Raw genomic sequence first — 13406 nt, forward strand, 5'->3', positions numbered from 1 at the left:
CAAGGTTGATGCCAGGGACTCAAAGGGATGATTGCCACTAATTTCATGGGGCTTACCATTTCGAACCCACTGTCAATCTGCGCGGCTAGTTCCTGTGGGGACTGCGCTAGCGACCTAAGCCTGTAAAGAGAATTGACAGGAGAAGAAAACAAAACAAAACATAACAGGGGGTTACAGCCAGGGCGTTGTCGGGGTAGGTCTAGATCTGAGGACAGTCAGTGAACCACGTGTGGCCCCGCCCCGCCAGGCTACTCCGCACGGTTGGACATACCACCCGTTAGAGTGCGCGGCCCCGCCTGTAGGCGCCGGGAGAACGCTGGTGGTAGAGGGTGGGACCAGCGGTGTTACGGGCCATAGAAGCGGTGGACCGTCTGTCGGCCCCAACCAAGGGCAGTCCCCATCACTAGCAGCCCGGCGGTACGTGGCGCCCCACGTGGGCACCTGCAATGTGTCCGTCACATAGGACTGGCGGAGAGTAGTTAATCGGCACAGAGGGCTTACCTTAGCGGCGAGGAGACAGCGCCGGTCAAACCTACCCCCACACACATCCGGGCGTGTCAGTGCACGCGGAACAGCCGGTGGAGTGCTAGGGCACAGCCGCCATTAAGAACAGGGCGGGCGGGTCCCAGTGGGGGCGTGACCGCCATGACGCAATTGCCTAGGCGGCCAATCAGGGGACACTCGTGTCCGTGGATGGGAATTGTAGTCCGTTATTAAGTTCTTTGGATGTTTGTACTATAATAGCGGTAGTGACAGTGGTCAGGGATTGGAACGAAGTGTCATGACTAGTAGACCCCAGCGTAATTATGCGAATTGATAAAATTGGATCCCAATGGCGGTGCAGCCCTCGGGGGAGAAAATTGTCGAGGGAGAAAAATGTATTAAACCCCCGGGGGGGGTTCGAGGCATGGCAGAGGCCACGTCCGGGAAGGTCCCGAGGCTAAAGGGAGCTTCAGTCTGGTCAGATGGCGTCCCAGACTTGGTGAGGCCTTCAGAAGGTGTAAAGCTAGGGGGTGGCCCTGTCAGGGAACGTCCCAAGGACTAGAAATGCAGGATAAGAATGTCAAGAATTTGCCAAAAAGTTGTATGGGGCCACCCAACACTAACAGGACCCACAGGGGCTGGGAATACAAGTGCGCCCTAGGGATTGATGGCCTTGATGGCCTTGATGGGATGGGTGGCAAGACCGTGGGGGATAGAGTTACACAGGGGTAGTCTGAGAAGTGAGAGTGCCAATGTGTCCGTGGGACTGGTGTAACACTGTCAAGATATTTATTTAAATATTTAAATATTTAAAGGTGAGAGGTCCAGTCTCATAGTCAGTCGGGGGCAGGCAGATTATTAGTGGTTAATTAGCAGAGTCATCTTGCTAGTTGATTCCAAGGGATCGAGTCATTCAACCCACAGGTGTCTAATTGTAAGCGGTGCACCCACCTCTGTTCCAATCTATGTAATGCTTGTTGATGGATGGAGGGGTGACATTCTAAGACTACCCATTTGATGTTTTCTGCTCGGTGGCCCGCTTCTTTGCAATGTTCATAAAGCCTTGTGTGTGTCTTAGTACAGCGAATGTTGCTGTTATGTTCAATTATGCGTGTTTTCACAGTGCGCATTGTCATGCCTATATATTTGAGCCCACAGGGGCATATGAGCATGTATATACATCTGCTACTATTGCAATTTGTATGTTTGTTCATGTGCCAAGTGAAAGATGTTGAGAGCTTGATCTCTTTGCTTTGTATGGATTGGGGACAGACGATGCAGTTACCACATCTAAAATGACCGACCACTGGTGGCAGGTCCCAAAGCGTATTCTCGTGGTGGGTACTTGACTTCTTGGGCCGAGTGTGGGTCAAGGTGTCCTTCAGGTTAGCAGTTCTTTTGAAGGCGAAGCGTGGACGTGGAATGTCCAGCCCAGCAGAATTCAGAGTGCCCCAGTGGGAATTGATTATCTTCTTAATGAAGGTGGAATTCTTGGTGTACGTGGTTACGCACGTGATGACATCATCTGTTGGCTTGGTATTCGTCTCCAAAAGGGCTTCTCTATTGTTGTTACGTGCTCTTTTGACTGATTGTTTCAGGAGTCTGGTAGGGTAGCCCCTATCCTGGAGTTTGTGTTGTAGGGTGGAGGCTTCACGTTCAAAGTCAGTCACTGATGTACAATTTCTGCGAATTCGGAGGAATTGTCCAAAAGGTAGGTTCTCCCTCAAGGCTCTGGTGTGATGGCTCTGGTAAGGGAGGAGACTGTTCCTGTAGAGAGTGGTGGTAATCTCTGAGGGGTCCAAACTGATGGTAAGGTCGAGAAAGGGGAGTGATAGTGCAGAAATGGTACCCGTGAATTTGAGGTACGGATTTTGAAGATTAATCCAAGAGCAAAAGGACTCACAGCTCGTCCGATCCCCCTTCCATAGGATCAAAATGTCGTCGATGTAGCGACGCCAGAGCGATAGATGTTCGAGGAATGGATTGGTTGCGGCAGGATAGATGAAGTGCTCCTCGAAGGTAGCCATGTATATGCAGGCCAGGCTCGGCGCGAAGGTAGAACCCATGGAAGTGCCACGGATCTGGTGGTACAATTGCGATTCATACCTGAAGAAATTTTCTGTCAGGGCTATACTCGCAAGAGCCATGATGAAAGAGATGGGGGTGGGTGATGTCCATTCCTCAGATCTCAGAGCAGTTTCCACTGCTTCTAGTGTGGCTTGCTGAGGGATGTTCGTGTAGAGGGCTTCTACGTCCAATGTCAATATCAGATCGACATTCTCCCTCCCATCCATATCTTTAATCAGACGTAGGACATCTCTGGTATCCTGGAGAAAGGAAGGAATTTTCTTCACTAATGGCTGCAGGAAGACGTCGCAGAATTGAGACAGGGGTTCCAGAAGGGACCCTATTCCAGAGACAATGGGCCTTCCCGGTACTGGGGTAACCCCCTTGTGAATTTTGGGCAGTGTGTAAAAATAGGGCGTGACTGGTTCGGTGGTGATGAGGAATTCTGCTTCCTTTTTGGACAGCCATTCATTGGTTTCTCCCTCTATCACAAGACTCATGATCGTGGTTGTCATGCGTTTGGTGGGGTCTATGGTGAGGGGTCTGTAGTGGGAACTGTTGGAAAGTTGACGTCTACATTCCAGGTCATATGCATCATAATCTTGGATGACTGACTCGATCCCTTGGAATCAACTAGCAAGATGACTCTGCTAATTAACCACTAATAATCTGCCTGCCCCCGACTGACTATGAGACTGGACCTCTCACCTTTAAATATTTAAATAAATATCTTGACAGTGTTACACCAGTCCCACGGACACATTGGCACTCTCACTTCTCAGACTACCCCTGTGTAACTCTATCCCCCACGGTCTTGCCACCCATCCCATCAAGGCCATCAATCCCTAGGGCGCACTTGTATTCCCAGCCCCTGTGGGTCCTGTTAGTGTTGGGTGGCCCCATACAACTTTTTGGCAAATTCTTGACATTCTTATCCTGCATTTCTAGTCCTTGGGACGTTCCCTGACAGGGCCACCCCCTAGCTTTACACCTTCTGAAGGCCTCACCAAGTCTGGGACGCCATCTGACCAGACTGAAGCTCCCTTTAGCCTCGGGACCTTCCCGGACGTGGCCTCTGCCATGCCTCGAACCCCCCCCCGGGGGTTTAATACATTTTTCTCCCTCGACAATTTTCTCCCCCGAGGGCTGCACCGCTATTGGGATCCGATTTTATCAATTCGCATAATTACGCTGGGGTCTACTAGTCATGACACTTCGTTCCAATCCCAGACCACTGTCACTACCGCTATTATAGTACAAACATCCAAAGAACTTAATAACGGACTACAATTCCCATCCACGGACACGAGTGTCCCCTGATTGGCCGCCTAGGCAATTGCGTCATGGCGGTCACGCCCCCACTGGGACCCGCCCGCCCTGTTCTTAATGGCGGCTGTGCCCTAGCACTCCACCGGCTGTTCCGCGTGCACTGACACGCCCGGATGTGTGTGGGGGTAGGTTTGACCGGCGCTGTCTCCTCGCCGCTAAGGTAAGCCCTCTGTGCCGATTAACTACTCTCCGCCAGTCCTATGTGACGGACACATTGCAGGTGCCCACGTGGGGCGCCACGTACCGCCGGGCTGCTAGTGATGGGGACTGCCCTTGGTTGGGGCCGACAGACGGTCCACCGCTTCTATGGCCCGTAACACCGCTGGTCCCACCCTCTACCACCAGCGTTCTCCCGGCGCCTACAGGCGGGGCCGCGCACTCTAACGGGTGGTATGTCCAACCGTGCGGAGTAGCCTGGCGGGGCGGGGCCACACGTGGTTCACTGACTGTCCTCAGATCTAGACCTACCCCGACAACGCCCTGGCTGTAACCCCCTGTTATGTTTTGTTTTGTTTTCTTCTCCTGTCAATTCTCTTTACAGGCTTAGGTCGCTAGCGCAGTCCCCACAGGAACTAGCCGCGCAGATTGATAGTGGGTTCGCAATGGTAAGCCCCATGAAATTAATGGCAATCATCCCTTTGAGTCCCTGGCATCAACCTTGGGGTATAGTGGCTGCTCAAATTAAGCGAAATACTTCTTACCCAAGAGGTACTCTTGTTAGTAAGCAACAGACCTCAACCTAAGAGTAGTACTCACACATGTTCCAAATGAGCTTTGGGTCATGTCCTGACGAATGTAATAATAGTCTCTCTCTCTTCACCATGTTACATACAAATATTGCTTTCGGCACCTAGAAGATCACATATGCCTGGGTGCGGTATTGTCTTTTGGGATAAATACGACCCACAATCTGTAAGCGTTGGGGCAAACAATGATGATGTTGTTATTGTTATTTTTGCTTGATCCCTAGGTCTGACGGTGATGCAGTACTTCTAGCCTGCTATAGTCATAGACCCACCAGGTTGTATTATTCATACCCTGTAGCTCACCTCTGGGCACCTAACGAGTATATGAGCACTATCTGGTCCTGAAGAATTGCCTCCTAGGGCATGAAACATGTTGACCATGTCTGAGGGTTGAAATGAGGCCATACTAATGGTTACTTTGGTCCTCGATACCCCTCTTTGCACTTTTTAATAAAGTGGCTAGCCACATGAATAAAGGTTACTTTGTGGACTATCCAACTTTTTTTAAACTCACCTTTCGCTCACTACCTCACTTTTTCTAGCCTCGCACATATCAGCATATCACGGCAAGGAACAAAAGATCTCCGTAAAAGAGTGACACTTGTTGTTACCCGTCAGGCATTGCAGCGCCGGCTTGACGTAGGAGCAGGAAGCCGATGATTTAAACAACATCTCAAGTAGGCTGAATGAGACATGTCATCCAGCTCATTAGTTGTGTGAGGCTTCCTAGTTCCGACAAGGAACTTGCTGACTTCCTAGTAAATAATACCCCCTTGCCTTCACTTAGTAACTTGGGAGAGAGACCTTATTACATGTCCATTCCTAGGGGAACTTTGTACAACCTTAAGTCTAAAACATGCCACTGAAAAAAGACACAAAACAGAGTTTCTGGAAAGGCCTGATAGAATTGGAACTGCTCAAACTGAGTGTGTGAGCCACACGGTGAGTTCCTACCGCCAACTTTCAGTTAGGTACTCCTGGCGAGAAGTAGTTTAGTGCTTAAGATGCATAAATTCTAACATCAAAAACTTGGCAAGAATTCCTAATTCCGTTCGTCACCAAAAATGGTGTCATTCTGTGCAACTCACTTTATTTCACTGTGCCTCATCTGATAATGTACAAACTAACTACATAAAAACAACCATACAGAGTGCTTCCTGGTATTGGCTCAATTACTTCCGTCCCCTTTCCATCGAATTCTGGTATCTATCATCTACCTCAACCAGACCTAATCACAATCCTGTAACATTTACAGCATCTCAATTTTGAGAGGCTCCAGTTACCATAGAAATGTTCTCTTTAGAAAGCTCCTTTGAGCTAGGTCTAGGCTATATCACTAACCAACTAATATGGATAAACAATAAAATTAGGCTTTTTTATAACACATTTTTATTGATTTTGCGATTTGAATGGAAAACAGGGCCTTTTAGGCCATAACACACACTAGTAAAATGATATATGATATTGCAAAGGAAAATTCAAATGCCTGCACGCACATAACCCCACCACCTGACATCCAGCAATAGAATACAAAAGTCCACATTTGACAATCAGGATCCCCCACTCAGTCTGCTGTCATCCCATAAATGTCCGTATTTCATCATCAATCGATTGATACCTGGGACAAACAGGTTCCAATTCTATGCCCCATGTAATAACGCCCATACCTGCCATATCTTCGGGGTGCTTTTCAGGACAACCCCTTGCTTTATATACTGCCACTTGCAGACACATACAATGGTTCATACCTTTCTTCCAAACTGCCATGGACGGTGAAGTCACAATCTTTCACTCCTGTGCTACGTCCTGCTTTCCTAAAGTCAAACCCAAACACTAAAGAGATAATCAATACCTAACACCACCCAAATCATAGGTGGAATAAAGAAGGGTACGCTTTGGGTCCATTAGGATTGACCAAGTGAGAACCCCGCCCAGACAGGCCCTTACTCCACACCAGAATCTTTGCAAATCCGGACAGCTCCACTTTGTAAGAATAAACGTGCCTTCCATGGTGCCACACCGATGACAGGTCGGGGAGACGATCACACCCATACACCAGAGTCTATGGCAAGTGAAATATACCCTGTTGAGATACTTACGCTAGATCAGTCTGAGACGGGCCGCTATTGCAGCCATTCAAGGCATCTCCAGTGCCTCCGTCCAATCCTCATACCCAAGGACCCCAACATCTTCCACCCAACCAGCCCTGAGGGCACAGAATGTGTCAGGGTGATTGGAGGTAAGTGTTTGATAGATCTTTGTCAGTACTTAAATCACCCGAAGGAAGTTTGCCATCTAACGGGTTACATTCGGGGAGATCACCCAGGGCAGTAATGGAGGGGGTCAGCGCATGGCAGAGCTGAAGGTACCTATGAAACTAGCTACAGTGGAGCTGATATTCCATTTTAGAGTCTGGAATGACGATAGACATTTTTTATTTTTTAACACAGAAAGAACTGTAGTATTATAGCACTATTTGTTTGTTACTGCAGCAAGCTTTTCGGTTTTCAAACCCAGAATAACTCCATGACCCACATGTCTCTTTCATCACAAATTACCACGAGTATGCGGTGTGACCTCCTTCAAGCAGCATCATCTTCATCACCCTTCTGAAGCTGTGAGATTAGTTCCAGCCTAAGGATCTGCACCGGCCTGGGCTGCGCTACATCGAGTTTCTACTATCTTCATCACTTATCTGAGTGATTCCTTACACTCATGATGGAACTGCAATATCCTTCGCTAAGTAAGCTGATGGTGGAGCGGGATATATGGAGCCAATAAAATGTTCATCCCTCATCGCTTCCAATGGATGCCAAAGCTCCCTTTCCTAGGGGATTACCTATGATGGATAACAGTCCTCTTTGAGGTGCATAGATTTCGGGTGGAATAACCCAAATGTGCAGAATGCTTGTTGTGGATCGTTTATAGTCCTTCTGTGTGGAATGTCTACTTGGTATCAGTTGTCTTGTAGGCCTAGTAGTATCATGCCCCAAATTACCAGTAAAACATAATCTTAAAAGTGTATTTCAGTCAAATACACTGTATAACTCAACTGCACCTTTGAGGAGAACATGGGACCCATTCTTCCTCCTCTGAGACACTGATGACACCCTGTGATGGGAGCGGGCACTGGTTTGGGCCAATGCTGCTGCTGTCAGGCTGAGGACTGCAGTTACACTGCCTTCTTCCTCTCCAACCACAGATTTCACATTTTCTTCTGTGGTGTTACCTGACCTATATTAGTAATTGGATCCCAATTTTCCTGTGTTTTTCTTCCGTGGACAGCGGCTGCAGTGGATAACTGTCTATTTAGTCTCTGTCTAGCATACTGATCTACCCAATCACAGGGTACATATGCCGCCTCTGGCCTTTGGTAGGCGCCACAAAATCAGCAACTCCTTTCCCTCTGAAGAACAGTGGTGCTTTCTTCCAATCTTAAAACTACAAACATGGACGCGGAGCAGAATTGCTGAATTGTGTTTTTTTTTTTCTACTTCGAGATTTGTTCTTCTGGTTCTATTGCAGCCAGTGATTAATAGATGCATCTGCCTGTGTGTCTATTTCACTTTCTGGAAAAAGTATAGTCAAAGAGAGTGGTGCTAGACAAGAATACGACCCAAAAATTCAACTTGGTTAAGCGAGTTCTTCAACAATACATTGACTTTTTACGTTTGAATGCTGTTTGAAGAGCTAACCTTTTCTATCCGATTTTAATTACCTGCAATGGAGCCTAACTTTAATATCTTACAATAGAAGTAACTCACCTTATAAAACACGCGCGCACACACGCATAGGCTCCATGAACACGATGAAGACTAAACGCCTAATTACCCATCGTTTAGCACCAACGTAAATTCAATCCACACATAATCGCGTACTCCCTGATGCATTCTTATTGAAATTCGCCCATTTCAAATATTGACCATAACTCGCTTCTGTAACTGAATTAGGAAAAATCTATGTAGCACAGCTTCTAGGATCTGAGGCTAGAATGATATTAAGGTAACAACATCCCTCTTTCCACCGTCACTGAAAATAAGAATGTCCTGAAGTAGAATTTTTAATTTACAGTGTGAGCCACGTTCAGACAGTGACGTTCAGACTCTCTTCAAATCATACTAAAATGCAGCAGGTGGAGCAGAGAACACACAAACGAACAGCACGTTTTCTCCAAAAGAAAACACACTGGGGAAAACTCCTACAGAGCTATGTATGTATATTCTATAATACATGTATAATATTTTTATTATAGCCACTTTTTATATTTGAATGTTTTTAAGAAACCTTTAGAAAATAAAAGCGTGGAAAAGCGTACAAACCTGAGTTTTCCCTCCGGTACTTTCTTGAACAAGACTACGAGACATCGAACACGTCACAGTAAAGGTCTGGAAGAATGAACCGAAAGAATTGCAGAGTCCCAGTGCAATAAGTTCCTTTAAAATAAAAAATGCAGACAATGATTTAGAAATGGAAAGAAGACATACATAGCCAGCTCGTTGTGAGCACAAACAGTTGCTACATGTATACAACTGAAGCAACCTCAAGTCTTGAACTTCTTTGGAAAAACCTCCTTCAGGCCAATTTAGCATGCTTCTAAAGGAAAAACAGCATTTATAAAAAGAAAACTAAAAGTAAAAATAATCACAAAAACAGCTATAATGATATCACCCAGAAATATATTTTTTTTAAATCAGGGAGAGTTAAAATAAGCATTAACGTGCCTTGCTCTGTGGGATCCTTTCAAATGGATAAGTGCAAGCAAGGAGTTGTAAGGAGTTTTAATGGACTGTGTCACAGCATATTTATCTAGGCATGAACGTTTTTTTAATAAAAAGAACAAGACCCATAGGTGGCAGAGCAATTTACAGAGAATCTGGACAGTAAAAAAAAAAGAAAATCCTAAATATTATGATCTATATCTATATGGGATAATATGCCTTCTCTAGTACATTATGAGGATATTGCAAGCCCCAAAGAAGTCCATTGCTGTATAGATGAATGGGGCCGAAAAACGAGTTCCTTTATAAGCTTATGGAACTCCGAGGAACTCTGCAATATCCTTATCATGTACAGTAGAGGGTGCTTTACACCATTCATCTTTCCCACAAACCACTTAAATCCTTGGTGTGTAGCTCTTTCATATTAGAGAGATCGTGTTTGTAAACATGAAGAATAAAAGTAGAATCTCTAGTGCAAAATCAACTTATCAGAAACATGGTTAGAAATGTCTGTTGAAAAATATATATTAGAATCAGTTTAATTCAAGTCCGGTAAAAAAATAAAAATCAGTAGCTCGGAATGTGTAGACATGTAGAAAGATTGTATCTTTTCAATCATTACCTAATGAGTGTAAAAATAAACATTCTGCAATAAATATCTCATTTCTGCTTGTCACTGTATAGCTAGAAAAACAGCAAACTAAAGAATGACAACAGTTTGTGTTGGTTTGTTAAACAGCTGCTTTAATTTTAGTCCATGGCCTGACCTGCCTTTCCCTTTGACTGCTGTCTTCAGCAGAAGGCATTGTGATGTCAGAACTCAACTGTAATAAGCTATTTGAGTTGAGCAGCTACATTTTTTGCTTTTTAATACATGGAGTTCTGCAATCCCATCTTTCATTTCTTTATAATATAAAGGATTCTGCATTCCCTATATTAAAAACAATTCTGTAATTTCTTTATAAAAGGCCATTTGTGGTACACGCAGTTGCCTGTCATAAAGAAATGACATAATAACTTAACTGTAATAAATTAAATGCATGAACTACAGTTTGGAATTCGTCATTTGTGCACCAGAACAACAGTATGGATCCATATGGGTGATATTATGACAAACAATGGATGGTGGGTACGCCCTCCATCAACGATACCTGCTGCTGCTCCAACTATTTTTGCTTTGCTGTTGAGTTTCTGGCCAGGTGACTGGTTCTGGAGTACTCTCCTGCCCACGTGCCAAGTCATGGAACCCCTGCCTGATTCCATTTGAGCCTCAAAGCGACAACACACTGCACAAAATGTGGCCCACTGTTGTCGGCTCCCAGTAGATTACTACCTGTCGGATAGAATGATCTCAGGAAGCCTCAGGGACGGGACGCAGCACCCCAAGTCTAAGCATGTACTGGGGCAAATACTCTGCCGGCAACAGTATTGTTGGAATAAATCACAGCTACACGAAGATGAAGAAGAGCTGGTTTTATTCTCGTCCGGTCTCTTGCACTCCGCTCGCCTCAATCAACGTTCTAGCACAGACGCCCTGCCAACATTCCATGGGACAGATTACACAGAGAGGGAGGAGGAGGGGGGTTAGGAACAAACCATTAAGGGACAGCGATTATAGAAGATTACAACACATCTCCCCTTGTACAAGAATAACAAAATGTAGCTGAAAGGTCCTCGTGGAAGAGAACATCATAAACAAATTAGGTTACATAGTCTTTTTGCCAACCTGGTGGCTGGCGCACCCTGGTCCCTCTGGACTCTTGACTGTTCGGTGAATTAACATCCTGGTCTTCCTCGCCAATGGCCATTGGTACACATACATCGGGGCAGGCGCTTACATTGTCTATGCTCCATGTACTTCCGTCTTCTAGTACCAGCGAGTTATTGTTCACTCTCTGTATCCTTATAGGTTTTGAGAAAGATGACACTTTTGCACGTCCTACAGCTGGTCTTTTGACCACTACCCATTGTCCCACAGAGAACTTCCTGCTAGTGGTTCCCCACTTCTGGTCAGACTTGGTTTTGTACTCCATTTGATGTAGTTCCACCTTGTCTCTCACAGACTTCCTGTCCACCCACACCGGACTGCCCCCATTCAACCAATTAGGGTTGAGCTTAGACCCTGGGTTCCTCCCTTTTAGGGATACGAACGGGGATACTCCTGTCACAGCATTGGGGGAGGAATGATAAGACCACAGTGTTTTTCTAACTGCCTCCTCTACTGGTTCATGCATTGTAACTGCCATTTGAATCGAGTTCTTCACAATCCTATTTGCCCTTTCCACCATACCATTGGCTTTGGGACAGTAAAAAGGTGTTCTTATATGTGAGATGGCTAACTCTGACAAGAACTTTTTCATAGTATCTGACGTAAATTGGACACCATTGTCTGTCACCAAGGTGCTGGGAATACCTTCTGTAGGAAACACTTCCTTCAAAAATTCTACCATGTCCTGTGTAGTTATTGAGGGGACAAATTTGGTACTGATCCAATGAGAATGGTAATCTATAATTACAAACATAAATCTCTGGTTGGCATTGAGTAAATTCATAGGCCCTATTATGTCAATCCCCAACTTGTCCCAAGGTTTACTCGGAACTTCCACTGGAATGAGGGGTGCCTTATGTACCACTTTAGATTTGTCACTTCTCCCACACGCTTCACAGTCTTTTACCATGCTCTCCACCAACCCATCCATGCCTGGGAACCAATAGTGTTGTCTCACTTTACTCTTCGTCATGCTCCTTCCCGGATGACCCTCATGTGCTAACACAATGATCCTATTTCTCATGCCACCCGGGGGAATGACTTTATTCCCTCTCCAAATCTGACCATTCATGCTGGCTAATTCGTTTCTCACTGACCAATAAGGTTTGAGGTTATCAGCTAAGTCCACGTTATGCTCAGGCCACCCTTCCTCAATCAACTTTTTTAACTCCTTTAACTCCGGGTCACTTTGGGATTCACTCTCCCATTCCTCCTTACTGATAGCCGGATGTTCCACTGCGAGAATGGCTTCATTAGGTGGCCCCCCCACTGTGTCTTCTCCTTGTATAGGCAACCTTGACATGCAGTCTGCAATGGTATTTTTCTCACCCGCCACATAACACATGGAAAAATTGTACCCTTGTAATGCCAGTATCCATTTGGCAATACGTGGTGTGGCCCTCTCTATGTTCTTAGTGGAGAATAATGGAATCAACGGTTTATGGTCAGACCTTAGTGTGAAGGGAATACCCCAAAGAAAAAATTTAAAGTGGTTTATTGCCCAGTAGCACGCTAGGGCTTCCCTTTCGATGGTAGAGTAATTGGACTCTGGTTCCTTCAGTGTCCTGGAAGCGAAAGCGATTACTCTTTCGCATCCACCAATCCTTTGAGTGAGGGATGCCCCTAAGCCCTTACTACTAGCATCAGTAGTCAGTGTGGTTTTTTCATTTGGATCAAACATCCCCAATGTGGGTGCTCTTGCAATGGCTGACTTAACATACTTTTTTTTTTTTTTTTTTTTTTTAAAACCTTTATTGTACAGAAAGAGCTCACAAATACGGGCCTACAACCCATCGGGCCGGCCACCACAATGAAGGAAACATATCAGGCAGTACAGAAACTCCAAGAGGATATCACAACAATCCATACAAGAAGCAAAGGTGCAAAGCCACAGAGCAACCACCACAAACAGGATGAGAGAAGGTTGATTTTATAATAGAAGAAAGGGTATCGCAGAATAATGACAAGCCTGAAAGTCCAGTGGGCCGTGGTGGGCCGCGAGCAAGCAGAAATATCGAACACAGGAAAAAGCAAAAAGAACAGTCACATTTTGGTAAAGGCAGAACGTGAGTCCCACCACAATAAGCAATTGCAACCGCTGCCCAGCGCCCTCCCACCACAACGAGAACACACAATAATATACAAAACTAAAATTAAGCTTACAAAACAAAAAGCCCTCTGGTACAACAACCCGGGGAAGGAAAGAAAAAAAAAAAAGGGGGGGGGGGGGGGGAGGGGAAAAAAAGGGGGGAAAAGAACATAGGAAAAAAAAAAGGGGGGGGAGAAGAAGAACGC

The 13406-nt window shown here is 45.6% G+C and overlaps 1 protein-coding gene across 1 annotated transcript in view; it reads right to left on the reverse strand.

Annotated features, from left to right (window-relative positions):
* The window catches only part of SLC26A5 (solute carrier family 26 member 5), a 395647-nt gene that overhangs the window by 124519 nt on the left and 257722 nt on the right, over nt 1–13406 (reverse strand). The window contains exon 10 of the mRNA XM_078679017.1: nt 8945–9058. Within this exon, the coding sequence (XP_078535143.1) occupies nt 8945–9058 (114 nt within the window). The remainder of the gene's footprint in view (nt 1–8944; nt 9059–13406) is intronic.

The sequence above is a fragment of the Lissotriton helveticus genome, chromosome 1_1, assembly GCF_964261635.1.
Source record: "Lissotriton helveticus chromosome 1_1, aLisHel1.1, whole genome shotgun sequence".
Classification (NCBI taxonomy): domain Eukaryota; kingdom Metazoa; phylum Chordata; class Amphibia; order Caudata; family Salamandridae; genus Lissotriton; species Lissotriton helveticus.